This window comes from Manacus candei, unplaced genomic scaffold, assembly GCF_025592945.1.
Source record: "Manacus candei isolate 608988 ecotype Guabito, Panama unplaced genomic scaffold, ASM2559294v1 h1tg000049l, whole genome shotgun sequence".
NCBI classification, from domain to species: Eukaryota; Metazoa; Chordata; class Aves; order Passeriformes; family Pipridae; genus Manacus; species Manacus candei.
Window position 1 is genome coordinate 19,549,209 of NW_026138097.1, and position 14,493 is coordinate 19,563,701.

At 41.3% G+C, this 14,493-nt stretch overlaps 1 protein-coding gene across 6 annotated transcripts in view; it reads left to right on the top strand.

Moving 5' to 3' along the window:
• PIGN (phosphatidylinositol glycan anchor biosynthesis class N) overlaps window positions 1-10,404 on the top strand; it is a 102,261-nt gene extending 91,857 nt beyond the window's left edge. For 3 of the 6 annotated variants that reach the window (XM_051799370.1, XM_051799369.1, XM_051799371.1), the window contains 2 exons: window positions 1,060-1,112; window positions 9,987-10,404. In XM_051799370.1, the coding sequence (XP_051655330.1) occupies window positions 1,060-1,112; window positions 9,987-10,110 (177 nt within the window). In that variant the 3' untranslated portion in view covers window positions 10,111-10,404. Of the gene's footprint in view, window positions 1-1,059; window positions 1,113-9,986 lie in introns of those variants that run through there. The other 3 variants (XR_007906621.1, XR_007906622.1, XR_007906623.1) reach the window with 3 other exon arrangements.
• The last annotated feature ends 4,089 nt before the right edge of the window (window positions 10,405-14,493 follow it).

A 14,493-nucleotide genomic window follows, 5' to 3' on the forward strand; every position in this document is an offset into this window, starting at 1 on the left:
ACTCAAACTGTCTTCATTTCAACAAGCAGTGCCACTAGCTATCACAAGGTAAACAGAAACCTTTTCAAACCAGCAGGTAGAACTGGTGTTGTCACTTCATACACGCTGTTTTCATTTTGTCCCTTCGAGTGAGCTTTCCTGATCTTATATCCTAGTACAGTGAGATCTGTGAATATCACCTGATAGGAAAAACAGTGAGTAAAAATCCAATAATTACTAATTTGTCTGTAGAGTGAGAAATGAAGAAGGTATAGTTACATCTAGTTTCAAATAAGTCTGTATGACTAATCTGATTTTGGATAATTACCACAGGAAAAGGATTAAAATACCATTAAACCACATTCATAACATTTCACTAATAAAATCAGTATAACTAAATCAAAAGAAACCTGCAGGTATTTACTGGTGTGTAGCAAGCCCAGTTTATCCAGGTCTTACATCTCACATCTTCTTCTATTTCGGTTTAAGTATTTTAAAACAATTAACAAGTATGTACTTGGTATACAAAAAACAACAAAAAAAAAACATATAAAGAAGAGAGGAAATTGCAGGACAAAAAAAAGAGAATGGAGTTTGTGATCTTGAATCAACGTGGCCACCAGCTAGAATTAAGGGAAGTCACTAATAGACAAGTACTGTCTTCTCTCAACATTATTTCCACTTTACAGGTGGGGAACTGCCAGAGTTGCCTGAAGAAATTTGTGTTGAAATTCCATGAAAACTTTTAGGCACTATACATTTGAGATCTTGTTATTTCAAACAATAAGGCGGCTTGGCTTTTCTTATTGGAAAAGTTCTGGTATTATTGTTTCTTACAAACCCAGCTAGACAGAACTTATTGCTTCTTTAGATGTTTTTGTTTGATAGCATGTTAAATCTATTTCTTGTTCCTAGATTATTCTTTACTATGGTCCAAATGAACATTCCTTGAAATGTTTTGCCCTTATTTTACTTGAAGAATTAGAAATTTGGAGTAAACAACCTTAAACATTGGGATTTAATTTTCTGCTTTGAATTGTGCAGTGTTTATGTACTAATCAAAGTTGTTTTATTTCTTAGCATTTTTTCTTTCTGGTGAAAGATTATGGAAGCTGGCTGGATATTGGAACAAGGTACAGTACCTTTTTTGCCTCCAGTGCATTTTAAAGGCTCATAGGTTCATATTGTTGTTTATCTACTCATAACTCTTGTAATTTTTTCCAATTATTCTCCTTAATCTAATGATTCAGGTATGTTTCACTTACTTGAAACACATGTGCATGCATATGTATACATATCTCAAGCTAAAACTTGTGTCTGAAAATCTGTGCCAGAGCAACACAAAATAATGAATCTAACATGGCAAGAAATACAGTTAGTAGGATTTGTTTCATTGCTAAGAGTTCATTACACAAAAAATATTATAACTACTGTTTTTCATTTTAATTAGTTGTAATCACTGTTAAAATAACAATTTATCAAAGTTGTTAATTATCTTGTGTCTAGTTAAGCCTCCTTATACAGTCCACTGTGAATTCATGAACCTTGTGTAAATATGTTGGTGGCTACCAAGGCCCATGCATTTATCCTCCCTCTGCTCAGGGAAAAGTTGAACTTCAGCATTTAAACACAGAAATCACAGGTAAAGTAACAGAATTTGTTTTGCATTATGAGTCATATTGGCCTCCACAGCATACATCGTGGGGCAGGTTTTCAACTGTGGAGTCTTGTTTATGAATAGTCCACAAATAATAAACACCAGGAATACACATTTCAGGTTTACCTTCCCTGAGTTGTGGAAATAGATAATATGCCATAATAAGCTTAGCGGGGAATGTGTCGTTACTAATCCAGCCAATCTGGTCACTTGACACTGTTATTTAAACAGAAGTTGAATAGTGACCCATTGTTAATATTCTGTTTAGTCTACTTTGCTGAGCCCCCACATTCCCAGCAGCAGGTGCATGCATGGACACACACGTGCACACGTATTCTACCTGTTTTCTTTCAAGGTTCCAATTCCTGCTTAGAGCTACCTTTTGAAGGTTCCTAGGTGGCAGAGATACAGTTGGATCAAATAATGAAAATGATGCTTTAACGTCACGCTTCCTTGCTATGGTCAGGTTATAGTAAATCAGATGGCCTCATCCTTTGGTTTTAATTCTTATGCAGATTAATAAGGATATTAAAGACCTCAGAAAATTTCTGTTCTGCTGGGTAAGAAGCTTGCTAAGTAGGAGTTAGCAGCAGAAATATAAATTGTTACAAGTACTCAAAAGCTTCCTCTCTGATACATGGCCTTCATAGTGTAGAGCTTTACAACAGTGATGCATTGTTTGATCCATTTCAGCTGGAAGTTTGCCTTATTCTGAAGAGTTTAGGAGAGCTTGTTATGCACCACTATAATTCTGCCTCTCCGCGTGTGTGTTTTGATCACTGAAGAAAGCACAGAAAAAGGCCTTTCAGAAAAGTAATTTGTGATTAATTTTTAACGTGGCAATGCATAATGTTCAGGCAGTCTCTGTCATTACTTCACTTTTGAGTGCTTGACTCTACCACCTATGTTATTTTATTGTAGTCTCTTTATATTTGTTTTGTATGTATGTGTGTACAGGCACATAAGATAAAAATAATGAGATTGCATAAGAAAAGAGGTGAAACCATAGAGACAGTGCTGAAATGGTCCTTGTTTTATATAGCATGAGTGTCACTGATAGTCAGAATGGCCAAAACGACAGAGATATCAGACGTAGTCCAGGTGTAAGGTGATCAGGAAGCTGTTTATTGCTCTCAAGTGTTTCTTTTATACTCTTTGTACGCTATCGTACCACAACACAATTGGTCAAAAGTCTCTAGCATAAGGCACTGTACATATTCTCACTGGAGAAACAGAAGACACTGTGCTTATTGTCATTGGTGACCTGAGGACACTGTGCACACTTGTCATTGGTGATATTGAAGACACTGTGCACACTGTCATTGGTGATATTATGCACATTTTGACTGGTGACCTTTGTTCTGGGCTGCATTATGTTTGTTCCGTCCAACATTACAGTAAATATTTCCTTAAAGTTGTTTAAATTCCTCGTCACTAATTGCCAGGCTGCTGACAGGTTCTCTGTCAACCCCGACACATGAGCATTATTTTCGCACCAGAACTTTTTCCTCTGAGCAGATTTCTAATGTGTGATCCTCAGGCCTTGGCAAAATTAGCAAGCAACAGCAGAAGCTTTTTTTTGTTTATTCCTGAAAGGGAAGATGAGCTTTGCGGGGGTTTGGGCAATTCCCAAAAACAGTGGGAGTGAGATACTAACGTGGCTTTTTCCTGTCCTCCTGTTGCAAGTGCAGTGACAACTCTGTGACAATCTGCAGTGTTGTCTGTTGCTGCTTTGACAGCAAGGTCTGAAAATATCCTGTCTTAGTTGAAATTTTACATGTTGCCAAAATTTTCCTGAGAAGGCTGAGTCAGTTAAGGAAATGATGGTTCTTTTTTTTTTTTCACCTCCAACTGTTTGTATCTGAACAAAACCTGTATAGGATTTCTCAGAACAAAGAATAGGAGCACTCTTAGGGACACCTGCTCTTATGTTTTCTTTTTTTTAGGGGGGGGCAGGGGCTTTGTTTGTTTTGTGACACTGATACAAAGTGTGTGTGAGCAAAAATATCTGAATTTGTGTTTCATTACTGGTTACCACATCACTGAAATCACAAGTGGAAAAGCAACAATGTAATTGCCCAGTGGCTGTTCATTCCTCTGAAGTCTGTTAGAGTTCAGGGGTATATGTGCCACATTTGTAAAGCTTCTGATGTATGTTTCCATACTCATTCTTTTTTGTGGTCATGGCTTTCTATGGATTTTCTAATTACCACACTTTAAAACTTTTGTATTTCCTCTCTCTTACCAAGAATATACAAGTTCAGTAGGAGACTCTCATTAAGCAATACTTGTCTTTTCCAATACCCAAGTTTTATTTGGAAGGGCTGGTTTTAAATCCCCTTCGATAAAAAGACCTTTACTCCTTTTTTTAAGCTGATGTTTTGTTTCCTAGTGGATCTCATTGTTTGTAAGTCAGGTTTGTTTACTGAACTGACATTTCCTTTTTTTTAAACATTTCACCCCTAACTCCTGACTTCTATGTCTAGTTCTACCATGTCTTAACTACATGACATGTCATTTTACTATGCCTCATATTTGTATTAACAATGTGATGTCTTTATTCTCCTGATTGAATTCACCATGCCACCTAAGTATTGTCTTTGAATGGAAGCAGATTTCTACCTTTTCCATTCTTCCAGTTCATTAATGAAATGCTGAGCAACAACAGATCCAACATACAGTCCTGTATTACCACATTCAGCAAGTTATCAACTGATTCCCTCCTTGCAGTACATTATCAATTGCCATAAATATTTATGGCTTCCTAGAAAATTTTAAAGCCTCTTTTCTTAGTGGCCGTACCAAAATCAGTGCAAACTTGTCTTTCAGAGAGTGCTTTTCATTGTTTTGGTGTAATGACAGGATAATAATCTTGCAGTGAATGTGGAACTCAAAGCAACGGCTTACGCAAGCTTCTGAGGCCTGCTACCCTTTACCTCTATATCTCGAGGTAACCTAAATTGCATCATATGCAATGTCACTAAAATAATTTCTCTGCGGCTTAAGAGGTATATTTATCTGTCTCTATCTATAGATCTCCAGAGAGAGAGAGAAATAGCCTTTAAAGCCTACTATGTCTTTACAGTATGTGCAATTTGTAAATATCTTTACAGTCTGATAGTCAAGATAAACCTTAAAGGTTCTTTATATGGCTATTAAATAGCTTTATACAGACACGTACTGTACTGCTCCCTCTTTTTATAACAGTTGCTGGAAGATAAAATTATGATCTTAACTGTTCTTCTGCAGTCTTGAAGGTCCGGGGGCACAGATAAGTACGAGACTGGGTTTATAGGCTTTAGGGATAATGGAATTGATTTCAGGGTTAGGGTGCTGGAGTTTCTTGGTCTGACTATTAAAACAAAAATGATGGGCTTTATGATTTGTTTTTTGTGAAACAGAGGAGAGAGGGTGTGGAATCCTGGTTGTAAATGCAAGAGACTTAAAATTCAGAATCCAAATCTAGAGTTGTAGGGTGTGCTTGGGAACAGTCCCACCGTTCAAAATAGCATGTCATGGAGAAATAATATTTTTGGACTCTTCTGGAGAGTGTTCTTCACTTCTTGCACAAGTCATTTTTGTTTTACTTGTTTTGTTTCTAGTTTTTTAAGTGCTATGGTAACTTACTCCATCTTCTTGTCTTTCCAGCCTCTAATCAGGTGTGTCATCTTAGGAATTAGCCTGTCTTGAGAGAAAGCCAAGTTTTGGAACAAGATTGATTCCGGCCCCCCAACCCCTCAAATTTTTGGCTATCTTAGACTCTTCTTGTCTTTGATTAGTACTTCTCACCAATATACACTGTCACAAAAAAAACCAGGAGATGGTAGTACCTCATATGTTCTCCTTGTGGTTCCTTGCCACTGAAACAGGTGTCTTCCTCCCTGATAAAGAATATTCCTACCACTAGCTTTGTCTGTTGACACTGATCCATATGTAGAGCACTCACCTTTCCATTGAACAGCATGGCCTTACCATAGATCATCCATGATTGCCTACACCTGCTACCTCTACCATCTCATTTACAAGTGTTGCCTCACTGTGCCCCATTATGCTATTCTCTTATATCTGTTTATGTTTCTTCTTCCTCCACATGGATCTAACTTGCCTGGAGCCTAGAATCTCACTCCCTTTTCTCATTGGCTCAGGTTTCATTTCTGATGCAGAAAGCTTGTTTTGAGAATTACCTTCTTCACTGTGACTACAGATCCAGTCAAGGATGCAGTTCTGAATTGTATAGGGATCAAGATTTTGACACTGCTGTTTGGCATATACTCGTAAGAGTCTTGCTTTGTTTGTTTACCTACAGCATTACCTCAGACTAAAATGTAATTTACCAGACAGAACTGCCCACAGGCACCACAGTACCAGTTGCTGATAACCCCAGAGATGCTGACTATTTGTAATTACATGACAAGTAGATTGAAATTGTTTTTAATTGTGCTCTATGGCAATATATATATATATTTATTCTGAACAACTGATATCTTAATAAAGGAGCATAACTATTCAACCTTTTGCAGAATAGGAAGGGAGAAGTGTGTGCAACACACTCTTCTTTGCAAAGGTATCCAGTCCTTCAACTAACAGGTAGCTAAGAAGAGTTTGTGGAGACCTTTGCCTTTGAGAAAGCCCGTCTCTATGCCCCCCCAAATCACTGATAAGCACTCACATCTGAAAGAGCTCCTTTTGGGTCAGACAGGACCTGTCTAGGGTCTTGACAGATGCCTGTCTAGGGACCATGCTGATGCCAAACATGGTCCTCTGGTGGCTGTCTTGGGGTATCTGTAGGAATAAAGGCAGGGCCTTCATTTGGGTTGTCATTTTCAGATTTCTCATTCAAGCTTTCTTTGAAAGTTAGAAGGAATGCGACCTTGCTGCTTACGTGAAAAACTAGAATTCTGGAGCCAGGTGAGAAGGAAGGCTGAGTTTTTACCAGTAATGCATGAGACACTAAACCATCCAGCTATTTATTGGAGTAGCTGTTCCTTTAAGAACTATGCAAACTCATGTACCTGTGGTGCTTGTAGAGTCCCCAAGGGCACATGAAGCCATGAAGGTAACTGCAACAAGGGTTTGAATTTCAGCTGTCAACATCTCCTTTCCCATGGAGAGCTGAAACTGAAGCTGTAACACACACAGATGGTCTTGCAAGGGCAACTCTTGAGGGAGTTGCGTTATCTTGTTGTAGATGTGCTGTGTACTACAAAGTCTGAAGTGCACTGCCCAGGTGACAGTAGGCTTCCTGCCTGACTTCATGCATGATCTCACTGTGTCTTCTTACACCTTCCCCACAGAAACGGGACAGGAGCTTGGCTCTCATAGACATGCTGCTCTGCTTAGCTAGAATTGCAAGAAGCAGATGCTTGTAGGAAAGATGTTTTCTGTCTGATATGTTAAACCTCGAGTTGTTCACATTACTGAATATTTTCACTTGTGCTGCATGCAGGTGGGAGTTTACATGGATGCAAGTTTTTGAGGTGGATTTTGCTCACTGAGGTCTGAGCCCATTTATGCCAGTGGATTTTTCTAATTGCTTTCTTAAAATTATAAATTTTTAGCAAGGTATTTGTGAGAAGGTTTAGTCAGACTTAACTGAAACGGAAAAATCCTATAGCATCGGTAAAGTCTGGTTTTGTGTTCTCCGTACGCTTTGGTCCTTTAGTTACTGGTACTCTGGCTGTAGAAGAGCTTGTGCTCATTAGTGAACTTTTTGGATTACTTTTACTCTCTCGCAGTGGTTAGTGGCCCAGCTTCGTTAAGAGCTGGTGCTTCTCCACTTCACAGAGCTAAATTGTGCTAGGCTAGTGCCAGAGTTGCTACAGTCTCAGGGTTGTGAGGATTGATAGCATCGACATTATGAGCTTTACTGCTCTTCTGTGGCTAAACTCTCAAACTGAATGAGTCCTCTGGCAGAAATTCCAGATCATTAAGCCAGCAAGTGTTCCTTGCAATCCTTTTTTGTGACTAAACTCAGACTTCATCGAGTCTGAAGTTACTCTGCTTGTCCTAAAGAGCCATCTACTTTGAAATTGTGGGTATAGGTGCATCAGGAGGTATGAGTATCTCTCATGTCAGAATGCCAGTATCTTCATTAGTCCCAGAAAAAAACAAAGCAGCACTGGATGCATGATGAAGACAAGTGCAGAGGTGTTTCATCTGCAGCTCTAGCCTGGAATGTCACTGGCTTTGGAAAAATTCTGGTTTCTTAATGACTAGTGGTTTACATTAACAGCAGCTCGATTGAGATGTTACAGAATCACAGGATGGTTGAGGTGGGAAGGTAACACTGGAGGTCATCTAGTCCAACCTCCCTGGTCAAGCATGATCCCCCAGAGCATGTTACTCAGGATTGTGTCCAGATGGCTTTTGAGTATCTCCAGGGAAGGAGACTCCAAAACCCCTCTGGGCAGCCTGTTCCAGCTCTCAGTCACCTGCACAATAAAGAAGTTCTTCCTCATATTCAGGTGGAACTTCCTGTGTTCTAGTTTTTGCCTGTTGCTTCTTGTTCTGTTGCTTGGCACCATGGAGGAGAGCCTGGCTTCATCCTTTTGACATCTTTTTTGAGGAGGCAGCTGCCCTGTCATCCACGTCATTGGTGAATAAGTGAAATAATACTGGGCCCAGTATTGAATCTTGGGAGACACCGCTAGTGACAGCCTCCTACTAGACCCTGTGCCAATTGATTGCAACCCTCAGGGATCGGCTTTTCAGCCAGTTCTCAATCCACTTCACTGTCCACTCATCCTGTATGCACTTCCTGAGTTTGCCTTTGAGGATATCAAGGGAGACAGTGTCAAAAGCCTTGAAGTCCAGGTGGATTGTATCCACTGCTCTCTCCTCATCTATCTCCAGTTAGTGTCCCGTCATAGAAGGCAATCAGGTTGGTTAAGCATGATTTCCCTTTGGAAATCCCTTCCCATCCTGACCATACCTGATCACCTTCTTGTCTTCCACATGCTTAGCGATGACCTCCAGGTTGAGCCATTCCATCACCTTTCCAGGAATGGAGGCAAGGCTGACTGGTCTGTGGCTCCCTGGTCCTCCTTCTTGCCATTTTTGAAGACTGGGGTGACTTTGGCTTTTTTCAGTCTTCTGGCACCTCTCCAATTGCTCACCTCTACCGTGAGCTTTCAAAGATGATTGAGAGTAGCCTGGCACTTTCTTCAGTTCCTTCAGCACTTGTGGATGCATCCCATCAGGACTCATAGACTTGTGGATGTCAGACTTTAAAATAGTCTCTAACCCAATGCTCCCACACCAAGGGAAAGTCTGCCTTTCTGCAGACCTGCTCCCTGATCTCCTGGGTCAGGGATTCCCGAGAGCTAGCCTTAGCAGTGAAGACTGAAGGAAGGAAAACATTCAGTATCTCAGCCTTCTCTGCAACCTCTGTTGCAAGGGTCTCTGTTCCATTCAGTAGCAGATCCACATTTTTCATAGTTTTCCTTTTGTTACTGGTGTCTTTGAAGAAGCCCTTCTTGTTATTCTTGACATCCTTAGCCAGATTTATTTCCAAATGGGCCTTGAACCCATTGAACATAGGATGCTGAATATCCTAGGTCAAATCTCAGTCTGACCCTGAATAGCCCATCTGTAACACTAGGGAATATCAGGTAACAGAATTTGAGCAAGTGGAGAACAAGCTCTTTGCTCATTAGACTTTTAATCATTAGTGACTTAAGGATTTTCTAACCCAGAAGCTGCATTTTCATGTTGTGTTTATTAGCCACTCTTGAACTCACCTCTTTAATCTCTTTGAAAACATATGTTACCACAGCAGAGAATTCTACAGTTTTCAGAATGGTGAGGGAAAAAGTAGTGTGGGGGGGTGTTGTGGGTTTTTTTTGGTTGTTTTGTTTGTTTGTTTTTTGTTTTTCTTACAGCTTCTTGTCACCGGAATAGTTTTTTCTCTAGAAAATTGCAGTTCAGCTATCATAAATATCTGAGTTGTCTTACTACCAAGGAATGTCTACCTGATGGCAAGTTCTTCCTAGATTCTGTGTTACAGTTGACAGCAAATGGAAGTTTTGCAATTGTTTCAGTCACATAACTTGAATTACCTACTTGAATAAAAATGACACCTGACACCTCTTACTCACTTGATATATGCTCAGTTGTGGTTTCTGGTGTCCCCACCATTTTATTTTGTCACAGACTTTGGTTTTGACATGATAGTGCTGCTCTAATACTTGTCTTGTAGGAGCAGCATATATAATGACATCCTAGGTCAATAATTAGGCCTAGTTAAAATGAAAAAAAAATATTTAGAGGGTTGTTTATGTCAGGATTTTTTTTTTTAACTCTGCAAATTTGTATTTTTCTCTCACTTTTTTTATCTGTCTCCTCCTTGCAGCATTAGCCACTATGTGCTGGTGATGTCTCTGACCATATTTATGATGTTGATGAATGGACTGGCACAGCTGTTAACCACACAGAGACTTGAACTTCCCAGAAGGACTAAGCACCATTCCACGTGATAAAGCGATAAGTGTTCCCACCTTGCTCAAATCCTCAGGCTTCCTCTGAACCAGTCTCCACCTCCAGGATGTAAATATGACTTAATGGACTAGAGTGCCAAAATCCCATTCAGGGATCAGAGTGCTCTGTTGATACAGATTAAATGCTGTGACGTGACTGAAATTTGCATTTGAGAATTGCCATTTAGACATCAACGGGGATAAAAAAGCCTCTGGTTTATTCTCCAAGTGTACATATTTCTTGAAAATAAAAACAGCAACAAAATTCTTTTTTAAAATAAATAGACAACTGTTTTTTGTAGTTGGTTTGTTTCGAGTATTTTGGTAGTTATAGCTTGTCTGCCAGGTGTTTGTCCCACGCATGCTCTCATTAAGAGTCTGCAAAGTTCTAGCTTCATTTCATGCCTCGCGTAAGCATCTCGCTGACTAAGGCATAAATGAAATCATTCTGGGCAGATCACTGATTTGTGTGTAACTGATGTGGCATATCCATTTCAATACCTCTGAACCTGGCTGTGCTTTCTGTGACTGTGTCAGCGTGTGTATGTGAGATGTTGAGGCAGGTTAAGGCTGGTGTGCTGTGAGGCTGTTGATGTAAGACAACAGCTTTTAAAAGCTAATCTCACTGTGAATTGCTGCCACTGCCTGTGCTCTCCTGCTGCCTCCTGCGCTTGGGCAGGCTGAGCAATATGCCACTCAGGTGGCTGATTCAAATGAAAAGGAACCTGATTAAAGGACAGTAAATAGCATTTGAATTCCCTGGTCCAGTTCATGACAGGGTAGGCAGGAAGGTTTAGGGCTGATTGTTTCTGTGGCAGCCCAGAGTTAGGTCAGCATAAAGAGGTCATGAAACCAGCTGGAGTTGCTGGTTTGCAGAGAGTGATGCCACATGGAGGCTTTTTTCTTTGTTTCCGTGTTTTCCTTTCCACTTGTGTTCTGCTCCTGATTACAAGCGTCGGTAATGGCTGCACCGTGAATCAAATGCAGACACAAATCCCCTGGCTGTACACTGATTACAAGTGAGAGCAAAGAGCCAGGATGCTTCGAGGCTTTGCTGTTGTGAGCGCTCCTGGGGACTGAGTAACTGTAAATCCATTGCATGAAGCTTTTGAGATACACTTGTAACCTTGTAGCCCTTAGAACAGCAAGCATCAGCTTCCCTACCACTAACCTTGGTTGATTATGTATCGCAAACTGCAGTACCCACCTACACCTCAGTGTTTCATCATTCCCTGAAGTCATCTGTTGTGAGAATGATACAAGCATTATATCTACTGAAGCAAAAATTGTATTTCCTGTTAGGTGTCCTGCTTTGAAACAGCTTTTTCCATCTACACCATCACTAAAAGAGCTTTTGAAGCAGATCCCTTTGCACAGTGGAGGAAGCAAGGGAAAGAAAAGGTGTTGTTCATTCTGGCCCAATCTATGATTGTATCACTAAAAATTGTGCTATGTAATATCCCTGTGTCACACTCCCAATTTGCAGCCAGGCCTTCCTATCTGGGAGCTCATACATATGAGACATGATGCTGGCAGCCAAGGCTAGATCTGCATCATGAGGGCTGCTCCAATGCTCTTTCCAGCCATCTGGCATTTAGCCATGGTCACGTGTCTGTTTAACACTCTGGAAACTAGTCATCCCTCTGCAGGAAGTTTGGCTGAGAGAAACCAGTCACAAACCTCCATCTGCTTGTTGAGTACTAGGGAAAAAAATCGCATCAAGGGCCTGCAGTCATCCGTGCAGCTTCGGAGTGCCTCTTGAGAGTGTCTGAGCACTGGTCAGGGAGTAATTTTTTCCACTAGGTAGTGGTCCAGTGGTCCTACTGGGCATGTTGCTAGCACAACTGACCTCATTTGTGGAAGATATTTTGCATTTGTTACAGGCTCTACCTGCTGATCTCACACCGGAAGGTGGGCATGTGCCCACTGCTGGTAGTAGTGCCATACAACCAAGGCAAGGAGCAACATAAGCAGGTGGAAAGCTGCCACTACAGTAAAGCTTATGTGTAGGCATGAGAATCTGCCACATTTGTTCTTGGATCCAGTAAGTATCCTTTACAGAGAGCTATCCTCACCTCAGCCCCACTCTGCAAGTATCTACAGTGTACTCTATCACTGCAGCGTACTGCATCGTCAGCTCTATGAACTGATGTATTGACACCTCCGTCTCCACTGCTGTCACTTCAGTACACACAGCTATAAGCCGCTGACCATCCCAATCTCCATTGCTGGAGTGATTTCTTCGCAGAAGATGGGAGCAGCCAAACAGCTGGCCATTGAAGAAACTGATTGAAAAAGTAGCAATGTGGGACTTATAGGGCTGCCACTCCCAAGGCACATCTCCTGCAAGATGTCAAAACTGCTTGTTATCTATGACAAGACCAAGTGAATGCCCTATCTATTAAGAGAAAGCACTGGAGGTACACACTGCTGGCTCTGCAGGCTCCCCAGGAGAACACATGGGAGCTCAAGCCTGATGTCTTTTCTCACCTCAGGGGGCTGGTAATAAAACAGCATCTCAGCCCACTGTGTCTAGTGCTGCTCATCTGTGGTAGTAGGGATAATCTATATACTCTAGTATACAGGCAAGGAAATGGATATGCAAAATACAACCTGCATCAATTACTCTTTCTGTTTTGTGGTTTCCATAGTGCACTTTTGTACAAAATAGGTGTTGTTTCTTACATCCATTCTTGTAAGAGGAGAAAGAGGACAATGAGCACAGTGTAATATTTGGAACACACACGTCGTTTTTCCCCCGTGCTGCTCTGCAGAGATCTGGTCTTGTTTGCCATTTGCTCTGGTTCGACCATGGTGGTAGCAACCTTAGCTGACCTTTCCCTTTCCCCCGCTGGTTCCTTGCATCTCTGTGCCATTTGTGAATTTGGTTTCTATCCGAGGCTGCAGGAGTGCTGGAGAGCAGCTCTCATGGAGAGGCAGGATTGGCTGTGCTATTCTCACGTCTCCCCAGGGGAGGCTCTTGCTGGAGTCTTGGCCTGCACTTTTGGGTTAACTCCAGCACAGGGAGGTGTCAAAAATTCTCCCACTCAGCTACTTTACAAAGCCCCATGGGGTGTATGACAAAGTCAACTCTTTCTTCCCACAGATGCATGTTCCTCTCCAGAAACAAATGTCATCAGCAATAAAAAGTCCTCCCCAACCGTAGCAGCTAAGGTAGGGAATAAAATTTTTGCTCAGCTGAGTTTAAGCTTTCTTTTGTTCTACTTGTGGGTCTTTGAGCGTTATCCCTCCTCATGGGATTCAGACAGGACTCAGACCAAAGAAAGGGGCATTCTGAGCCACAAGAACCTTCCAGATCAGACTGTGTGTTTTCAAGGACATGAAGACAGAATTACCCCCAGTCTTCTTTGCCTGCATTCTTTCACCTGTAGCAGAGCTGCAGACTCTCTGACTCCTAGAGCAGATGAGGCTCCAGAGAGTGAAAACTTAAGGGAGGAAAAGAAAGGTAGATTGAAATTGTTATTTTTGCCTAGGATTGCACAATTTCATTTTTTTTTAACTAAAAACCTTTGCAAGAAGCTTCTATCTTCTCGCTTTCAGATCCATAGACCCCTGAAGAGATAACCATAAACGTGGAGTGCCCATCAGGTGGTGTAATATGAGAGAAGCTGTACTGAAGCACAGCTAATACAAAGATCTTTTAGTCTTCAGCTCTAGGAATTGTTCTTCACTATTGTGCTATCAAGGCTGTACATGGCAACCTTTTGATATCTGTCCAGGGAGTGATCCGTTTCTTCAGATAGGATGAAGCCTAGATTGTATCAAGACCTCTTATGATTCAAACTAAATGACTTCCCCTTCCCCCTCACAGAGTAAATCAGATTTTACAAGCTTTGGCAATTTCAGTGCTGCCATATCTGTTAGTTGTAAGTCTGCTACAGTCTTCGCATTCTTGAATGAGAACAAAGATGTGAATGAACATTCATGGTCTTACCCAAACCTTAAACTGCAGTGTCTGGTTTGGCCAAGTCATAATACAAATGCTATTTCAGCTCCTACCACCCCAGCTAATCTGTAAGATTGTGATGCTTATTGCTTTTCAAAATTGTCCATGTGAATCCTGCAGTCCCTTTTCCTGTGGCTTTGGAGTGTTCAGAGTACTTTTCCCAGATGCCTTTGGCAAAAAGGCGTGGAGGGTACCATGCTTGCTTCTGCATCCTGATAGATGTGGGGTGCTCTGAACAGGAGCTAGCTGAAGACATTATTTTGGGGAGCTGTGGTTGGAGTAGAGAAGGGAGAACATCTCTGTCTTGCACCTGCTCTGGGGTGTGCTGTGTGTCACAGTAGTGGGGCAGCTCCAGATGCCCCCTTCTCCATCATCCAATGGCTTCAACCTGCCTGAAGGCAAGAAACTTTCTTCTC